The 20,188-nt window shown below is 42.0% G+C and overlaps 1 protein-coding gene across 12 annotated transcripts in view; it reads left to right on the forward strand.

Annotated features, from left to right (window-relative positions):
- The window catches only part of LOC135911998 (glycosyltransferase 25 family member-like), an 873,389-nt gene that overhangs the window by 25,790 nt on the left and 827,411 nt on the right, over positions 1-20,188 (forward strand). For all 12 annotated transcript variants that reach the window (XR_011507038.1, XR_011507037.1, XM_070521049.1 and 9 more), the window contains exons 4-8: positions 96-165; positions 2,276-2,483; positions 4,850-4,960; positions 15,896-15,978; positions 19,342-19,448. Coding sequence is in view for 10 of the 12 variants with exons in the window: in XM_070521049.1 (XP_070377150.1) it covers positions 96-165; positions 2,276-2,483; positions 4,850-4,960; positions 15,896-15,978; positions 19,342-19,448 (579 nt within the window). In the remaining 2 variants the exon portion in view is untranslated. The remainder of the gene's footprint in view (positions 1-95; positions 166-2,275; positions 2,484-4,849; positions 4,961-15,895; positions 15,979-19,341; positions 19,449-20,188) is intronic.

The raw sequence follows: 20,188 nt of genomic DNA on the forward strand, positions 1-20,188 counted from the left end.
TATCGTTTCTTAGTATTTGTACTGCTTATTTGAGTAATATAGGGGGGCCAAGTGCTTGATTAGGTTGTAATCATCACTGAATTTTGCACGTACAGAACTATCATTGCTCCAATGCTGGACTCCCGCAGTGCATACTCAAATTTCTGGTGTGGCATGAATGAAAAGGTATGTCCAGATGACTGATCTTCTTTTCTTGCTCGTGTTGTTGCTGAAACATTGTGAGTGCACTGATGTAACTGGCACTAAATGTGTGGCTGCATGAGGTAGATAGAACTCATTGAATAAGCAAATATAAGTTCTGTAGAAATCCACAAGCTTCATGAAAGTGAATGTTATCCTCCCAAAAATAGCATTGATCTACAGAGGAAACCCGGGTGGATAACTTTTTTTGTGTTTTTAGGGAACTCGTTATATTAGCACATGCTATCCTAGATCCCTTACTGTCACTATATGATCAAGGGACAACTGCATGTATTAATTTGGTTCTGGTGTTTGCTATTGGTTGCGTGCCACATGGCACATTGCTTGTTTCTAGAAATCGTAGGTTTGAGTTGGGAGGACAATGCTATATCTGCACACAGTCTTGAGCTACAATGGATATGGTACAATTGAGCACCTGTTTACGAGATATTTCTTTTGATTGCCTAGGTCACTAGCACTTCCACTGGTTATTAAAAATGAATTAAATCCTTCACGGATTGCTTGTCTAAATGCAACAAACAAAACATGGCTTCCTTGTGTAGCAGAAAAGATAAAAAACAATGAAAATCTGTGCAGGTCGTACCTGTGGCCAGTTGGCTATATCAGAGTACTTGTATCCTGTAGAAAATGCAAGATGCATTACTAGTTTTCACATTCTTATTTCTGAACTCATGTATGTGCTGATTTTTTTAGTTTTTACTTTTTTCTTCCTTTTCTGTTTTTGTAACTAATTTCAGTGCTTACTGCAGTACGTAGTATTGTGTTTCTGCTAATTTGTATACTTGCTCGCACCTCATGTAGAATCCCTCCAGCAGGGGTATTAGGAGTATTGTAAATAAAATAAAATAAGCTCCTTACCCAACAGACTGCTGTCTATAGGCACAATACAGTAGAATTCTCATTATAGCAACACCAAATATCCTCCTCTCCTGATTGAATATTTATGATTCCTACGGCAGAGAGACACAATATAGTAAACTGCACAGCCAGAGAAACTTGCTTTATTAAACACTGACTTCCTGAACCTGCTTTACTGCCAAAGCATGTCCTTGTGGAGCAATTACCATGCTAAAATCTCAGCTGTACATGCAAGCTACCAATGTGCCATTAAGTCTGCCACTGATTTCTAGCAAATCTTTCTATAATCTACCATTGCGGCCCATTGTTCCAGACTTGGGACTTCTGCAGTTTTTGTTTAAGTGCTTGTGTGGATGACAACAAGGTGTAAGAAATCAGGCCTTATAGTTTCTTGCTTCCACCTGGAACTTATTTTGTTTAGTACAAAACAGCGGACACAAGAAAGGCCATTGTTTTGCACTAGACAAAGTAATTATGGATTCGCACCAACTAGCCCGCCAACGCATTGTGCTGAACCTGGAACTTACTTCTGGTTTGTGAAAACATCACTCTTCTGCCATCAAGAGTGTGCTTAATGCTCTGAGCACCAACAACCAGCTCTGTCTACGGATAATAGGCCTTGGAAACTTTCTGAGAAGATACTGCAAAGCATTTGCATGACAGTTATCTTTATAACCAACTTTCTTAATACAACATAGTTGCTGTTCCTATGTTCTTGCCATTTGTTTATGAGCTAATAGACAGTTTTGTGAGTTTTAAAGCAATTTTGTTGGCTGTACCAAGCATTTGGAGCAACACTTGTAGTAGAACTTCTGCTTTGGTAGATGCTTTGCCCAGTCCCAATGAGTTTACCATAATGGGGTTCAGAATGCTGGAATGAAATGCAAACAGAAAAAAAGCAAAGTAGACCATCACTTCTGCTTAATTACTTGAAGTTGTGATGTGTGGTTGTGGCACAACTAGGTGCTAATTTACTCAAACCCCTTACCTAGGCATCTCTAAATTAGTCAGGCTTGTTTCACACACTTTTGCAAATGTGGCGCATATTCAAGTTTGTTTCCTCATGTATACATTTCATTCGAATGTGATAGTACATATAAAACTGCTATATGCAGGACTGTGGCTAAAGTTAAACATCTGTTACTGCCTCTGGGGCAGACCTCCACTTTAGGGGAGAGAACTTCAGTACAAATGCATGGTACTTTGTTCCATTCAGGGATACTACGAGCGCACAGATGAGTACATGCCAATACTTGAGAAAGAAAAGGTTGGTGTTTTTCCTGTGGTGATGGTCCATTCTGCGACGCTGATAAATTTGAACCACGCTGACTCCCGCAAGTTGACTTATCACCCAGAAAAGCTAGAAGGCTACACGGGACCAATTGATGATGTCATCACCTTTGCACACTCGGCCAAATTTGCAGGTAAGGCCCATAAGCAGAGCATGGTGAACTTGTGTTGGTCTAGAACATTTTTAGCCACTGAAGTGATTGACAGCCTAGACGAAGCAAGCGGAATATCTGCTATATAGTGAACTAAGTCTGTGTGGCTCAAAAAGGGCTATCACATGGCCAGTTTGTGGTGTGTAAGGAAATCTGCCAGTAAAGATTATGCATGTGTATAAACTTACGCAAGTATCTTTTTGAGTGGCACAGCCATTATACTCCACATTCTTCTACAGAAGTGAGCTGCCAGGCTTTTTTTATTCGTTATATTATTTGAAGTTCGCCCAAAAAAGAACAACCTTTGTTAAACACTTTATGCATAATGAATTTTTCACTGTCCATGTGTGTAGTTTATTCAATATGTCATTTGCTGATGCAGTGATATCCCTGGAATTCCCCTGAAAAAAAAAAAAAAAAACAAGCTCACGCTGCCTGCATAAATTATAGTCTGCTGACCTGTATACTCTGACAATGGCATTCATAAAAATATGAAATAAACGCAGACCGAGTATGCTGCCCCGAGAAACGCCATACTGATTTTTTCTTCTTTCTTTTAGCATATATAATTGCTTTTTATTGCAATAAAAATTATACAAATGCTCATTTGCGCTGGGGCCAGCACCACTGATGGCATTGTCATGCTGTCATGGTATCGACGTGCATGATGGGCAGTGCAGAGATGGGCAGTGCGTTTGGATGCAAAAATGAGGAAGCCAAGTGGATGAATCGTTATGCTCCACTCATTTGACACTGCAGCAAAGCTAGGGCAGTGTGCCGCCTCCCACTGCTGGCATGTGCGTTGTGTGCACAAACAGTAGTGTTCCTGCTGAGAAGCTGCATGCGTATATCACACGGTGACACATAAAGTTGTCCTAGCGGAGTGGACAACTTTAGCGGAGTGGACAACTCTTCCAGCTACAAATGCTGGCGTGTTTCTTTTGGTCTCGTCTTGTACACCAGTGAGGTGTGATGCCTGCAATGCACTGGTGGCCCCTCTCATCATGCTGGTATTGTGACATGCCGGGACACTGCTGGGGCACTGTTTCTTCTGTCCAGCAGCAGTTGCTTTGGATGCTACGTCGTGCCAGCATGTTGCACTTGCATACAGTTAGGACACTGTCCGAGGAGTTCAAGCACAACAAACATTGCTTCCACTGTGAGTGCTTCGCCCTTCGGGCAAAACTGGCCATTTCTTTATAGACACTCACTGGTTAACAGTCAAATAATTCTGTTCCGAGTCCAAAACAACACTGCAAATTCCATAGCAATATAACTTCTGTAATGATATTACATGGTTATTACTCTAGTATATGTGGTGAAAAAAGCAGGAAATTGGGCAAGTTGTCCTTGTTTTGTGGTTGGGGCAGTGCAAGAAATGGAGATGAAAGATTTGGCAGTTTCACCCCCAAGGATGAAGCACAGGAATTGATAACTACGGCTTAACATTGGGCTCGAGCTCGTCAGATGGTGTTACAATACGTAAAGCCGGCATGCTGCCATGATGCAGCATGCGAGGCAACTGCTGCTGTACAGCAAGAACAGCTCCCTGGCAGCTACCAGGCATCTCAATGCTGCCATGGTGAGCAGCATTGCACCTCGATGGTGCGTGAGATAAGACTGACAAAAACTGTTGATGTTTTTTCCTGAGCTGGAATGTTAGTGTTTGGCAATACAAGGCAAAATGCTGCCCTGGCTCCACTGCAAAACTGATTGAGCATAGCATGAAGGTATGTTCACTTGTCTTCATAGTTTTTGCAGCCAAATTCACTGTGTGTCTCTTGCGTCTCTGGGGATTTTCTAACCCTCCATATGCTGTTTGTATACCATGGTACCACGGTGGTAGCGACGTGTATGCATGTCATATGTCCATGTAATTGCTATCACAATAAAACGTCAGCTCTGTGTTTGTTGTCTTGCTTTCCTTGGCACTATTTCCTGCACTGCCCCATACCGCATTCTTCAACATCACTTTCCTGCCCATTTATCTCTAGGGTTAAGCCAGTTAGTTGTGGTTAAAGATGGGGGTATGAGGTGTGTGGAATAAAATGTAAAAAGGTATACTTCGAACCATAGTTGCCCTTTGGTTGACTGATGGCTAATGATATCAGCATCCTTTATGCCAGCAGTGGCACAATGAAACTTATTATGAAATTGACCCATATTAAAAGGCAGGTAATTTGATCGATGTTACATTAATGAAGATCGAGCATAGTGAGGCTTCTTGAGTGCTTCACAACTGTCAAATATTTTTGCAAAGGCCTTGTGAAATCGCACAACTCTGCTTCAGCATAGAAATGTCCACTATTTGTTGCTGTGTTAATGGAACCTTTCCCATTCACCTGCAGCTGTTGAGATGTTCATTAGCAACAAGGACCAGTATGGCCATATTCTGGCTCCCACCGAGTCGCCGGCCCGCGAGGCAGAGGAACTGTTAAACCTCAAGCTGGATGTCACAGGTTTGTGCGCAAATTTATTTATTTATTTATTTATTTATTTATTTATTTAACTCTGGTGTTTTATTTTATAGTAAAACATGGATGTTACCTAAACCTTGCTTCAAGAAGATTGCATAGTGGTAGCAACCGTATGATAAGTATCATTTGGTCAAAGCAGTTTGTACTTGCTCCGAATCAGTTGTCTAAAAAAATGGGCAGGCTTTCACACTTGCTTGGTGTCTAAACCTCATGGCAAGAGAGCCATCGCTTCATGCTATTTTGAAGAATGTCTAGCCACTGAGGTGCTAGCTTAGATTGGCATGTCCACATGTGCATATAGTGCCGTAAATTTAATGGTTACCTTAGAACTTCATTTGTAATTGTCAGCCGTAATCTTCTAGTAGCTTATCTTGAGCAGAGAGTAATACTGATGCACTTAAATCTAGTTTTCGAGAATTGTGCACAAATTGGATTATCACTATTCTGTGGAGCTAAGGCAGTGGTGTAATCACCAAGGTGGCAGTTTCATGGAGTTTGTAATCCATGCTGCTTTATGAATGATTATCATCAGCATTAATTTTGTACTTGCCGCTGCTTTATTTGTGCTCATATTTTGCAACAAGGTCGCGTTTTTTGACCTACTTCATTTGGTAGAGCACACTGTATTTTTATTTTCCTGCTCTGTCTTAACACCATTGTATGTGCACTTCACCACCAGAGAAGTGAGCTGTTACAGAAACATAAGCTAGTTCTGCTACCTGTCAGAAACTCAAGATCTGAACGAACCAGGCAAGCTAAGATGCCAAGTGTTTTATTGAATGATGCAGACCAGGAAATTCAACCTTATTGAAAAATTTGAGTGAAAATAAGGCAGTGGTCAGGGCAAGATCTTCTTTTAGAACTCTGAGCATAAGGGCACATTCACACCGGCGACTTGAGGAGGTCGCGCGACCGTTTGCGACTCGCAATCAAAAAGCGACCGAAGGCGACTTATGTTCACACCGGCAAGCCCGGCTGAGCGCGACCCGCAAGTCGCAATCCCGGAGATTATCGTTCTCAGCGAGAACTCTCGGAATCTACGCGGAATTTGAATGCGACGCCGGAGGAGGCCGGATGTAGACACACGAAAGATCACTTCCGGTGCGCCGCTGATTGGTTTATCAGTTTTGCGACCACGGTCGCGCGACTGAAAAATCGCGCAGAGAGCGACTGGCCCAAATTGGTCGCTTTTCAAGAAAGGCGACCGTTTGCGACCATTTGCGACTGGTCGCTTTGCGACCAACTTGGTCGCGTGACCACTGTCAGTCGCCGGTGTGAATGTGCCCTAAGAATGCAGGTCACTTCCTTTGTTTATCCATGCTTAGTGTGTGCAAAGTTTGTCACCAGTGTTTATATCTGTGACCTGCAGAGCACTTGATGTGTGCACAAGATGCAAGTGTTGACTCTCTGTTGCGTTCAAAGAAAATGAATGGACCTAATAGTAGAGCACCATGGCTACAGGTCATTTAGAAGGAATTATCTTTTAAGCTTCACCTCACGTGAGGTTGTGATTAATTTCATGAAGCAGTTGCTCATTCTTTCGTACATGTAAGTTATGCTTTGTCATGCTTGTGCAAGATCCTGTGGGATATTTTATGGGAATGGCAATTTTTGCTATGGTTCAGTTGACTGAAACTGAACTGCACATTGCCATGTCCTTTTTGCAAACTTGATGTAATAATACTGTCACACATGAGTGACGAGTGCAGACAGACAGCGGGAAGCGAAGAACTTCAAAGGTAGAAGCTTCATTGGATAAGATTGTGCCTTCAAAGAAAAGTGCAACTTAGCAGCAACAATGGCAATGCTGACAGCACAATCAATGGTCATCAAATTAAATGGATCAGTTAACAGTTGTGGAGATAAGTTTGCGGCTCACCCTATGAGCAATGATCGGGAAAGGACACTCCTCCACTCCACAACCCACAAAAATGTTATGGCAGGGTTGTCGACTTTCCGACATGGTGCATAGAATGCTTTGGAAACAGATTGCCAACAAACATGAGTTTATTAACTCAAGATACACGGCTCATATAGTGCGACAGTCATGGCACTTGTGGGCAAAGGCTAACTGCAGGACCGATTGAATATGCACGCCCGCTGCACTAGGGCTAACCGGATAGCAGTCCACAAAGTGCACGAATGAGAAGTCACAGGAGCAAGGGTTCCACGTAACCAACTCGTTGCAGACCTTTGAGCATCTGCGATGGCAATGAAGTGTTCAGCGGAAGACAGCTCGATTGGAGAGGGTGCCCGGGGCCTGCCACTTGGGAGGCCAATCAGGGCACGTCCTGGTGACCTGTGCTCGTGCAGTGACTCGACGCCGGGAGGGAGAAGCACAGTTTGCCTGGGAAATTAGTTCCGGTGCTCTACCTGTAACTGCCATGTTGCCACTGGGACAGCAGTTCATTTCAGGCATCATTTTGCATTCTGGAACAATCAATGGGCTGGCTACAATTTGAGCGTGGGCTCCATGCATTGCATATACATAAGTATGGGCCCATCATGCTAGCTACTACACTCATGACGTAGTAGTAATGTGAGGTGACAAATAACATGCAGATGCCAACAAGAAATTAGGCACCTCAAACAAAGAACACATGGCAGTGTATCACTGCATGACACTGTGTGCAGCCAAATTGTAAAGTGATTCATATTTAGTCAAGTCAAATGCTTCTTTGTAACATATGTGCATGGTGAGATATGAAGGACAGCTATGTACACCGGGGAGTTGAAACCAAATGTTTCTCATAGTGGTTTTAGTTTCACTCCACTTAAAAAAGTTCCATTTCGGTTCTGCTTCAGAAAGAAAAAAGATGATCCGGAAAGGTTCATAATGGTTTTTGTTTGCATACGAAAAATTTCAGATCAATGTAACAAAAAAACACAGCATAAATTTTTCTCAATAAATGAATTAAGAGTTCTGAGGTCATGCTCAGTGCCTTAAGGCACCAAGCATGATCTCAGAAACAACACGCCATCGAGTATACTCACTGAAATGTGAGACCGCTGTTCCGATAAAACCGACTTAAACGAACATAAACAAATGCTAAAACTTCAGTAACAAAGCCTTGTACCCATAGAAAATGAAACAATAAGCTCTTCTGCGTGCAAGCCCTGGATTTTGCTATCATGCGGATCTGCCAGTGTGCCGAGCTACAGGCTTAGATTAGTGGAGTACTCGACCGGCTATCGCTCACACTATTCCTGCCTGAGATATGCGCTAATGCTGACGTTGCCTGACATCGGTTGTTTCGGATCGTCGACTTTCCCCATGAACTAAAAACCAATAAAACATATTTTGGCTTCACTCCGAAACAAAATAATAAATAAGATTTTGATTATGTTTTTGTTCCGGTCAAAAAAAAAATATATTTTTTCATTTTTGGTTTTATTCCATTCCGACACACTGATGTACACTGCTGCACTTGAGTAGCAAGATTCTTGTTACTTTTTCTGTACTGTACAGGAATTTACATACCAGCAGCTAGAATGGCCAGCAAAGACTTTCCTGCTCAAGGGTTATAAAATTGAAGCGATAATATGGGCTCGTGTAGTTCCTTATTCTGAACATCACAGGCAAGGACAATAGAAAGGGGCTGCGACAGAAAGGGAACTGGAATTAATGGTAGGTGTTCTTTATAATATTACTTCAGACACAGGTAAAAGCTGAAGTCACAAAGGGGTTGTGGCTTTTCATGGGTTTATTTTGTTGCTTAATAAAATAACTTTGTAAGTCAGAGCTGATGCCTGTAATAGCAGATCCTTTCTAGGTTTTCAGCAGTGATGTCACTGCCTTGCCGAGGCCCACTGCGATGCAAGGTCCAAAATCGGCATACATCTGTGAAAAAACAAATAAGGAAAGTGAAGAGAAGCATGCTTAAGATAAAACAGTGATATATGAGGAGCCTAGTATCACTTGACAGGTAGCTGTACTTTATAATTTCTGAAGCTCGAATGGTTTTGAAACTTCTTGAACGTGGGAAATAATGCTCACCCCTTATCGCAGTCTTCAACACCTGATGCCAATGTTACTGCTTGTCCTGTGGTCGGCGTGGGACCTACAAACTCATTCAAAGGTAGCATAGTGAGCTCATCAGCATTGACACGACTTCACAGTAAACGGTGACAATTAACACCATAACATTATAAGCAACATATGTGTCTTTGCTAAAACTGGCACTGTTTTCCCTGTTGTCTTGCAATGCGATGGTTTGCAGAGCTTGGCTGGACCGCTTTGTGCCTCTTACCTTTGTGCACCGAAGAGTAAATCAATAGTGAGGAAATGTTGTGCGCTGACTTCGCTGCCATGGTTGCCATACGCTGTGCGGCTGCTTCAATGCTGATGCAGCCAGTTGTGATTGCTTGCCCTTTCCTACAGCCCTTTGAAGTAGCAAGCATATTTTGTTGAGTGAAATGTGCACCACAGAAATAAATGATAGCTTTTGGTAAGATTCCTTTCATTAAGGCACAGAAGTACAGTCACATACAGAAGCACATGACAAAGCACGTAGTACAGAACAACGCAAGTTCCTCAACCTATGTTTCCTTCTGCAAGTTTTCTCTGGAACTCTGCAAAATGTCATCTAGCAAGCACTACCTTGCCAACAACACGTCCGGATTCCTTTCATATCTCGAGGGGTAGAAGCCAAAGAGAGTGAAATAGTGCAGATGTGCATTTTCCAACATAGTGGGAATGATGAGAGAAAAAACAGATCTTGCAGGTAGTGAAGGTTAACTTAAAAACAAAGGTTACGGCACTAAGTAGAGGAGGACGAAGTGAGACACAAACGACACATACGGGTGCCAACTTCGTACTGTTTACTTACCAGAACCCATGCAAATTTATACAAGAAACCAAAGTGAAAAGCAGTCACTGTAGAGGTAGGCAGGAGTGATAGGAATTAACATTAACACGCCAGTGATCTGTACTGAATTATCGTGGCAGGTACATATGAGCGTGAGTGCATTACAGGCATAATCTGAGCATCCAACCAAATGTGTCAGCTGCACGTTCTAACCTTAGCGACGATTACAGGCTATCATTTAAGAATGACATTTCTTTGTCACTTAATGCTAGTGATGGTGTGCTAACGCACTTATTTCCTGCTCTTTTTATGAAGAAATCCTCGATTATTTATGAATGTCATTCATAAGTGATCACTGGCCTACGAGCAATGTTAATTCCTATCACCCCTGCCTACCTCTACTGTGATTATTTTTCACTTTGGTGTTTTGTATAAATTTACGTGGGTTCTGGTAAATAAACAGCTGGAAGGTGGTGCCCGTATGTGTCATTTGTATCTCACTTCGTCCTCATCTGCTTAGCGCCATAACCTTTGTTTTTAAGTCATGAACCCACTAGCTCAGTAGCAAGTTTTGTTGAAGGCCAACATTTGTTTGTTGATAATTCCACTGATACTGTATATGCTTCTTAAGAATCCTTGTTGGAGATAATTTGGGAGAGAGCCTCTTCACTGTCAGAGATATTGTGCAACTCTGTGAAGATGTTTCATAAGGCTGTTTGGGTACTCAGATGGCATTCATTTGACTCTAGCAGATGCCCTCTGAATCCAGCTGCACATGTTTTCAAGTTTCATGTGTGTATATGTAGCGAACGATCAAGAATGGTGTTGTGAGTTTGTTGTTCCTGCGACAATAAAGCGCCTTGATCATAAACCTCTAGCTATATCAGAAAAATCTACAAAGGAGCTTTATTCTGTATGAACAATGTTGTAGCGAAAGTATAGCATGCATGCATCGGAATTATTGATGTAAAAAACATCAAATGGCCTATTGAGCGAAAAAAAAGCGGCATCTGTCATCTGGAGCAGCAAAACGGCACATAAATTTTGATTGACTGCAACGCCATGTCACATGCGCGAGACGGAGCAGAGTGGGCAAAAGGGAACGCCTGCTGCTGCGCTGGCGTGCCATGTGTTGCGTGAGGGCATCACTGCGACGCCATGTCACCCTTGCTCTCGGAAGCCTGTGTTATCCACACATTCCTTGTCTGTGCAAGCTCTCACCTGCGTTCTAACTTTGCCTCAGTAATTGCTATAAATAGATTAATGTACAGAAAAAAAAGACAATAAATTTGAAAGAAAGAATGTTGACAGTAGTGAGTTTTGAACCTATGACCCCACGCTCCCGAGTGTGTCACCTACTGGGCTAAACAAGTGCCTTCTAGATAGCAGGCCTGTGCACGCTGCTTTATGATATCATGCTACTTGGACCAAAATTGCCACTGCCAAGCCCGGCGTGATGAAAGCGGGGACATCAAGATCACTGCAGCTTACTTGGGAGTGTATTAGATTCTATGGCTGTTGCGCAAGATAGCATGACATCGCAGATCGAAGCGCACCGGCCTTGTGCTATCTAGGAGGCATTGGCAAAGTGTCTCAACACGCTTCTTGCCCACGATAAGTTCATAACTCGAAGGACTGCTCAGCGGTGTTCAATCGGATATTAATGCTTTTGCATTCATAACTCATAAGAAGTGCTTAGGTGTCCTCAGACTTTTTTTGGAAGCCTACTTGCTTCATGAATGTCATCACAGTGCTGCAGATTCACAGATGTTCGCACCATGTGAAATGGACTTAACATATTTGTTTGCCTTGTGCAACTTAGTGGCAAGCATAAGCAAGAGGTTTCACATACTATTGAGAGACCTTAGAATTGAAATAAAATGCCTGTTTTCTGAGTCATGCTTTGTGGAAGCAATTCTTGTGAGCCCAGGAAACATATGCTGTAAAATATATCCTGGGAAATACTGGGAACTTATTCCACAAACAGAAAAATTTTTGCCCATATATTTTTGTGCTCCAAATGTTCTTTCTCTGAAGAAGTTTACATTTTTGCTTGATTTTTATGGTATGTGGAAAGTAAGCTGACTTTGTGGAGTTTTTCTTCCCTAGCAGGCCCTAGCAGTTATTTTGTGTAAGCGAGCTTTTTCATTGGATAGTGGCAGCAGGTGCACCCTCCACTTCTGATAGAAATCGCTGTCGCAGTGAGACAATTGCTGTGGTAGTGGCGGTGTCATGGAATGCACTTACGTGTTGCATATTCGAATGGTCGTTTCAAAGCACTCCAGCAAAAGCTTTGAAAGAAAGTTTTGAAGCCATACTGCAAGAATAGGCTGGTCTAGTAGCGATAACCTCACCATGCTCGCACTAAACCTTGGTTACTGCATTAGGCAAACTTTCTTGCCTTGCCTGATCACTGGGAAGCGACGATGTAAGGGCGGGGGAAAAAGAAAGGGAACATTGGGGAAAAAGAAGTTTTATTTTTTTATTTTTCAGTACAGAGAAAGTGGAAAAAAACGCCATTAAAATGTCCACATACAGTTATATTTGCCATTGTCTGCTGTGCAGCATACGATTCTGTATGTGATGACAATGGCAAGAAAACGGCAGCACGGCTTTCAAGTGTCTTCATTATGTGCTTTCTGTTTCGTTTTTGAAAACATAACGTAGCTTTCAAATGTAGAGGAATACAGGATGCTCTCTAGGTTTTGGTCCAAGGTATGTCTGGAAGTCTGTGAAGCACGTAGAACCGTCAACCTGGTGGCTATGCCTTCGTACTAATAATAGCTGCTGAAACCTATAGCTTCCAGGCTGCTGCAGATATCTTCGTCATCTGACAGTTGTAAACAGAATTGGTCTTTGTTTGGAAATGTTCATAAAAAGCTTCACAACAGGCTCACAAATAAACATGTTTGAGAACTTGTGTACATACAATCAAATCAGAATGCGAAAGCACCCATGATCGATTCTAATGCAAGTGTGTCCAGCAAGAGTAACTCAGACACTGAGTGACCTTTTTCTCAGTTATCAGATTAGCAATCGTTCATAGAGGTAGTGACACAAGGCTTTCATTCTATTGTCTCCGTGTTCCTTGCATAGTTATTGCATGTCATTATTATTAGCCTATTTTTATGTCCACTGCAGGATGAAGGTCTCTCTCAGCAATCTCCGATTATGCCTGTCTTGCGCTAGCTGATTCCAACTTGCATCTGCAGTTTTCCTAATTTCATCACCCCACCTAATTTTCTGCCTTCCTTGACTACGTTTTTCTTCTCTTGGCACCCATTCTGTAACTCGAATGGTCCGCCAGTTATGTTCCCTACGCATTACATGGGCTGTCCAGCACCATTTTTTTCTCTTAATGTCGACTAGAATATTGGTTATCCACATTTGCTCTCTGATCTGCACCACTCTCTTCCTGTCTCTTAACGTCACATCTAAAATGTTTCGTTCCATCGCTCTTTGCGCGGTCCTTAACTTTTTCTCGAGCTTCTTTGTCAACCTCCAAGTTACTGCCTCATATGTTAGCACCATTAGAATACAATTATTGTGCATTTTTCTTTTCAGTGATAGTGTTAAGCTCCCAGTCAGGATTTGGTAATGCCTGCCGTATGCACTCCAACCCATTTTTATTCTGTATATTTCCTTTTTGCAATCAAAGATGAAGGAGATATGCTTCAAAAGCTTGTGGCCCTCTATGCGCAATGCCTCACAACTTCAAGTGTACCAGAGAGCTAGAAGGATGCAAACATTATAATAATCCAAAAGAAGGGAGACCTAAAAGAACTGAAGAACTGTAAGCCCATTAGCTTGTTTTCAGTATTGTATAAAATATTCACCAAGATAATTTCCAATAGAACCAGGACAACACTTGACTTCAATGGATAACCAAGAGAACAGACTGGCTTCAGGAAAGGATATTCTACAATGGATCACGTCCATGTCATCAATCATGTACTTGAGAAATCTGTGGGGTACAATCAGCCTCTCTATATCCGCTTCAGTCACGGCGTACTCATTTGTGGACACGACTTATTTTTGCCATTACTGTGCAGCGGTTGCAAGGAATAGACAAATTGAACATTCTGCTTTGCTAAAGTACACCCATTTAATTTCTGAGTGAAATGCATTCATTCAGACGACCGCTTCGGTGAAGGCATTACCTCTTTGACGGGACATTTGAAGTTGGGTGTTTCCGTAGCAATTGCGAAATATTTTTTTTCCCTTGTTGTAATACTTGCACCCAATAATTAACTTGCCTATGTCATTCAAGCGGATGGTTCAATATTTTTAATGGAGAAATGTAGCATGGCTGACTGCATAATAAATGAATATTTAAGTACTATGCAATTATGATGGGACTCTATAAAATGCACAGAGTCATTCTCATCCAGCCTTGACTTGCTTTCTATGGAATCTCCAGCGCCCTGGCATAAAATTAGGTAATTAAAGTTCGCAAATTTATCATCAGTCGGTCGTAATTCATGACTGAAGGGGATATGGCTTTCACAGAATATGAAAAGGCATTAGATTCGGTAGAGATATACCAGCAGTCATAGAGGAGTTGCATAATCAAGAAGTACAGGAGGTATACATGAATATCTTGGGGAAATATCTACAAAGATTCCACAGCTACATTGATTCTCCACAAGAAAAATGGAAAAATACTTATCAAAAAAGGGGTCAAGCAAGGAGGCACAGACTCTCCAATGCTATTCACTGCATGCTTAGAAGAAGTATTCAAGCTATTAGACTGGGAAGGCTTAGGAGTGAAGATCAATGGCGAATGTCTCAACAACCTTCCATTTGCAGACAACATTGTCCTAAGCATTGCATGTATTTAAGGATAGTTATATTTTATTGCTGGAGTAATAAATACTGCAGACTTTTGTTAGTTTGACTCTGACTAATTCGATTGTGCGGTTAATTTGAGCCCGGCCAGCGCCCATGCATCTTTATGTGCCCCAGCTTTCGTTATACCGATCCTAAAGTTGGCCTTCGCCGGATAATTCAAACGTGACCAGTCAGCATACACGCGCCTGACCGTATGGTGACCCCAACAGCGACACCTTTAGTGGCAGCGTTTCTCTCGGCGGAGTTTGGGGGACAGTGAATGCGTTGAGCACATGTCACCTCCCTTCGAAAACGCCTATTTTCTGCCTGCCCTAGGAAGATTTTCAAGCAATAACCGTAGCCCACAATATCTGATTTAGGTATTTACCCAATTCTAATACGCGTCTTTCTTTATTTTCTTATTTTTTTGGGGGGGGGGGAGGGGGAGGCAAATTGGGCCATAAATTGCCAGCGCGGTGCAGTCGGAGAAGATACCAACACCCCCTTCGTGGCGCCCGTATGCTTTACCGCATATCACAAATATATTGCAGTGAAGCTAACTTAAAAACAAGAAGTTCTGCGGCGAAGCTGATTTTAAAAAAATCGGTCATTATTGTGCAAGTCGTTTTAGACTCCTACCCATTTTCTTGCTAAAAAGTCGGGTGTGCGTTAGGTTTCTACTTTGTTTAGAAGCTTTAATGTCATTGCTACCTTATTTTTTTGTCTTGGACCCATAGAAAGAGGGCGCGCGTTTGATTCCGAGGTGTGTTAGAATCTGGAAAATACTGCAGTTAAATGAATCAGGCAGTGTGTTCTAGTGTTTTTTTTTCTGCATTTTGTTTAATTCCACCCATTAGAAGATTCGATCAGTTTCGTAGGTCCCGTCGAGGCCGAATTAAGGGAAGTCGACCGCATAAGCTATTTTTACTGATTTTTTTCTCAAGATTTCCAAAATTTCTTTAAAGAAGAGACAGGAAAAATGTATTTCTTTACTCCTGCTCAATATTTCTGGAAATGTTGTATCTCTAGAAGCAAGAAGTTGAATATGTCAATAGGAGAACATTTGTGAATCCATGGTCAAGTTTCTACAACCAGGGCATGAAACATGTCCTGGTTGTGCCCCCCCCCCCTTTTTTTTTCTCAGCGTTTAATTTTTGCCCGCTTCTCTCTGTATTGCTGCATGACATTGAGAGTAAATAAATGAAATGAATTAATCTACTGACTGCACTGTGATGCATATTTATTTGTCTTTCTTATTTCACATCCTTGTTCAATATAGTGGATGGTGACCCCCTGCTGATTTCGCCAGCTCTACAGTCCTTTATGGTGCCCCTAAGGAAGGACACTCTTGGCTTTGATCAGGTCAGCAAGATTGTTTCATCTGAGCATGCTCACCTGAGGCCCACTGCTGTCTTGTGCTCATCATATCACCTTGCGTTTGTGTGGTTAGCAGGGGTATTACTAAGATCTCTGGCAAACCAAGAGTTGTATAATGTTGGTGTCCTTGAAGCTGTCACCCAGGAATATTCACACTTGTTTAAGCACAGAACTTTATCTTTTCTTGCAGCTCAGTCCTGTGGCTGTCCTTGCCACAGGATGCCTTCACATTGCTGTGCTGTCTGTGTTGCAAGGTGCTGCAGTTTAAATCCAGCTGCCCAACTATTTTTAAAATGGAATAAGATAGTGTTATAGCCTCTGTTTCCCATTAAAACTTCATCAAAAGTATCAATCTGTAAAGGCAAATGAAATGACATTGGTATCTGAACTTTGAAATTTTGTGTCACTTATGAGACGTCCCCTCTCCAAGCTTCTTTGGAAATTTTCGTTATGTGCTAGAAGTTGTAAAGCACTATTCATGAGAACGTTCTACTTCAAGATTTTTTTTTTCATGGCTTCAGGAGTAGCTGATATAGAAGCATAGAAAATGTTGGGAGGCTGTAATGCCATGAGGCAAGCTACCCTCCCTGCAGTAGAGGCTCTCTCCCGTTGCCTCAACCAGCACCCACAAGCAGCATTCCTCTCCTGCCTCCTGTCATATTGGAGACAAGGTGTTACCTACTATTTATTTTGTCATGACTCCCACCACCCCTGTTGTCTTCATTTCCTCTTTTTGTCTCCTTTCTTATTGCACGGCACATTTCCAGAGGCAGTTCTGCACGCCCTGCATGTCACATGAATCTCCGAGTTGTTCCCACTGCTGCTGGCTATTTGTGTGCCAGAGGCAATGCACCTGACATGGAAGCACCATTGCGCATGACTTCATCCAGCTTGTGGCAGAATTGGCTTCTTCAAGGAGAAGGGCGCGCTGGCTTTTGTTTGCATCTTCATCTGTTTTCATGGTGTACATCACTGTAACACTTTGCAGACACAATCGTCACAGTGGGATCTATGCACTGTGCTTGTCTGTTTGCAATGCCCAGACCTGGTGAAGGACTTTTTAAGGGAGGTTGGTAGGGTAAATGGATCATTTTGGTTTTAGGATCCTTTGCAAAATAAGTACTGCATATGTTAATCTCAAATTTTGTCTGCTGAATGAGGATGCCTTTTAGCTTAGGGGCCCTGAAACACTTTTTAATATAATGAGAAGACATTGATGACCTATCTGTCTAATAGGCTCCTGTGAACATGTCAGCCAAATATTATTGCATTGTATGCAATGGGTAGATTGCAATCTTGTGTAAAAAAAAGTGATAAATTGCTTGCTCTCATCTTCGGGTTGTCAATGAAATGTCATCATCGCAAGCAGTGAAGTCCGCCAACCGCTATTGACTGATTTCGTGATCGTGAGAACATTCTGAATAATACTGCTATCACAAATATTGAGGTAAATTAATGAAAGATATATATGTCTGCCATCTCAAAAATACAGAAAAAACATTTCATCTTTGCAGTGCCAGTCTACGCACAACAGTTGCACATAGCTGCGTGACCTCCAAGATAGCAGCGGTGCACTGCATAGCCTAGATGCTGTGGCCATCACAGGGTACTACGAAGAGCCCTCTCGCTGGCGAAAGGCTCAACTTTTGGGCGGAGCCTTGCCCCCCTTGCCCCTCTCATGTGTAGCTTCCAGTGCACTACTGGAAATGAAAGGAGAGAGAAAGCTGCTCATCAGTGCAATAGCTTGGTCTGAACATCATCAATACTTCTTTTTTGACGAGTTGGTTCATCTTGAAACATATGGGTAACGGCGCAAACAGACGACCACAAGAAGGGAGACACGTACACGCAAGCAGTAACTGGATTTATTGGCAAGGATAGCACACATACATGCCAGAGTGAAGCAAGGAAAGTGAAGGGGAAAACATGTCAAGAGTGAGAGCATGCCAACAGCGCAAGCGCAATACAGCCAACCAAACACAACAAAACACAAACAATTATTTTTCTTTTTCTTGGCAATCTGAACCCTCAATAGCCGCATCCAGAAGATCAAATTCAGCATCAAAGAGAGCAAGAGAAGGGGTGAGAGAAGGGGTGCTAAAGTGCAATAAATGTAATGAAACAAGGAAACAACTCAGTGCCACATGCACAAAGAGTGTTGTGTTTGTAGGAAGAGATTTTAATGAAATGCTGACATGGTGAGACTGCCCAAATAATTTGGTTTGCCTAAATTGAGACAACAGATTCATAAACTGACTAAAACTAGAACATTCTTATTGAATGAGAGAAACTTGTTGAGCAGAACTTATCTGCCCTTGTGTTCACTCAGTAAATAGTACCTCTGCACAACAACCACGCCTCTCCTGCAGCAGGATCATTCGAAACAGTCCCCACTTGCATTGGTCTTCGTTCCCAGAGGCTCCAATAAGTGTTGTCAACCTTTATATTTGAACAAAAATTAAGTGTGAGGATTTGAAGTAGTGAATTTTTGATCTCGAATACAGATTGAATATCAAAGATTATTTGGTTCATATTCAAAATTTCGAATATTTGCATACTCCTACTAAAAACTTTTCATGGCGGCCGCATTTCAATGGGGGTGAAATGCGAAAACACCCGTGTGCTTAGATTTAGGTGCACGTTAAAGAACCCCAGGTGGACGAAATTTCCGGAGTCCTCCACTACGGTGTGCCTCATAATAAGAAAGTGGTTTTGGCATGTAAAACCCCATAATTTAATTTTTTTTACTAAAAACTTTTCTTTGGCACAGTGTTACTTCTTGTTATAGAAGATTTCCATAAAGTATTTACAGAAGTGTGTTACACTTCTGTCTTTTGGTGAAATTTCTTTTATGCAGAATTGTGCTCTGAGTGGCTTTAAATGAAGGTCCAGTCAGCTGGGCAGCTCACAGTGAGTAGCAAGTGAAAGATAATCACAATTTGTGCAGTCAGTTACAGTGACAGTAAAGAAACAAAGGAACTGCACATGAATAAATGCATGTGTGAAGGTGTTTTCATTGTGTAATTATGGGATATGAAAAGCTACTGTCAATATCATTCTTTTTAAATGATGAAATATTTATGCTGCAACACCATACATCAAATCACATATTAATATGCAATGTACGTTGTACTAGTAATACAATGGCAAACGTGGTGAGCTTCGCAAATGGTGGAATAGAAGCACAGGGTTCATGATAATACAGGTTTTTGTTTTTGTTTTCGCCTTTGATGCATCTGTCATCCTAATCAATGTATAGTAACTAGCCGAGCGTCTGTTACATCTATTAAAATTGGCTTTGTGTGAAAAACTTCACCACTCTAGACAATTCTCTTTATTCTGGTGCAGGTCTACCTCATCAACCTGGAGCGTCGGCCAGAACGGCGCAAGCGCATGGAGTACTGCTTTGAGGAGCTTGGCGTCGCCTTCAAGTTCATCGCTGCTGTCGACGGAAAGTAAGTCTTGCAGGGCATGCTCCTAAAATATCATTACTGGAAAAAGGACTACAAATGTTCAAAAATTCCTCTAGCTGCGATGTGGGTGCATGGCCAGGTTCCTTTCCATTAGAAGTAATTAAACTGTAGTCAAACGACATCTTCCTAGACTAGTACAAGGGAAAAAATCTAATCAATTTCTATAAACCACCTACCTCTGAGCAGCTCTCAAACCTAAAAGGACACTAAAATGAAACACTGGATTGCTTTAGATTGATAAAGTATTGTTGAAGAGCTCTACTTCCGTTGATTTCATTGTAATAAGTTTATTATTAGAAGAAGCGTCGGTAAAATCTTCATTTTTGAAATTTGAGCTGAAACCTTATGGTGGGTCTGTCAATGTGATGTCACAGATTGCAAAGTACTATGTTTGAATGCAGTTAGCATTCTTTGCTTACTTCAGCAATTTTGAGCCTATCTATCTATCTAGCCTCTTACGCCTACCCACTGGGCCAAGTTGTCTACCAGCTTGGGCTCGTGCTTGTGATGCTGTCATGGTTGTTTGAGTGTCTTCATTTCAGCTTCGTAATCTAACTCTTATCATGCCGTTGTTGTCACACCTCTAACGCTGACAAAGCGTTCCGATAGCTTGGCCTACCACATATGTGCTAATGATAATGATGCCATTGTGGTCATGTCGTCACGCCATCGCTGTCATACAGTCGTCATGGATCCGTTGCCACACCGTCATCATGGTGCCA

This window comes from Dermacentor albipictus, chromosome 1 (genome assembly GCF_038994185.2).
Source record: "Dermacentor albipictus isolate Rhodes 1998 colony chromosome 1, USDA_Dalb.pri_finalv2, whole genome shotgun sequence".
Lineage (NCBI taxonomy): Eukaryota > Metazoa > Arthropoda > Arachnida > Ixodida > Ixodidae > Dermacentor > Dermacentor albipictus.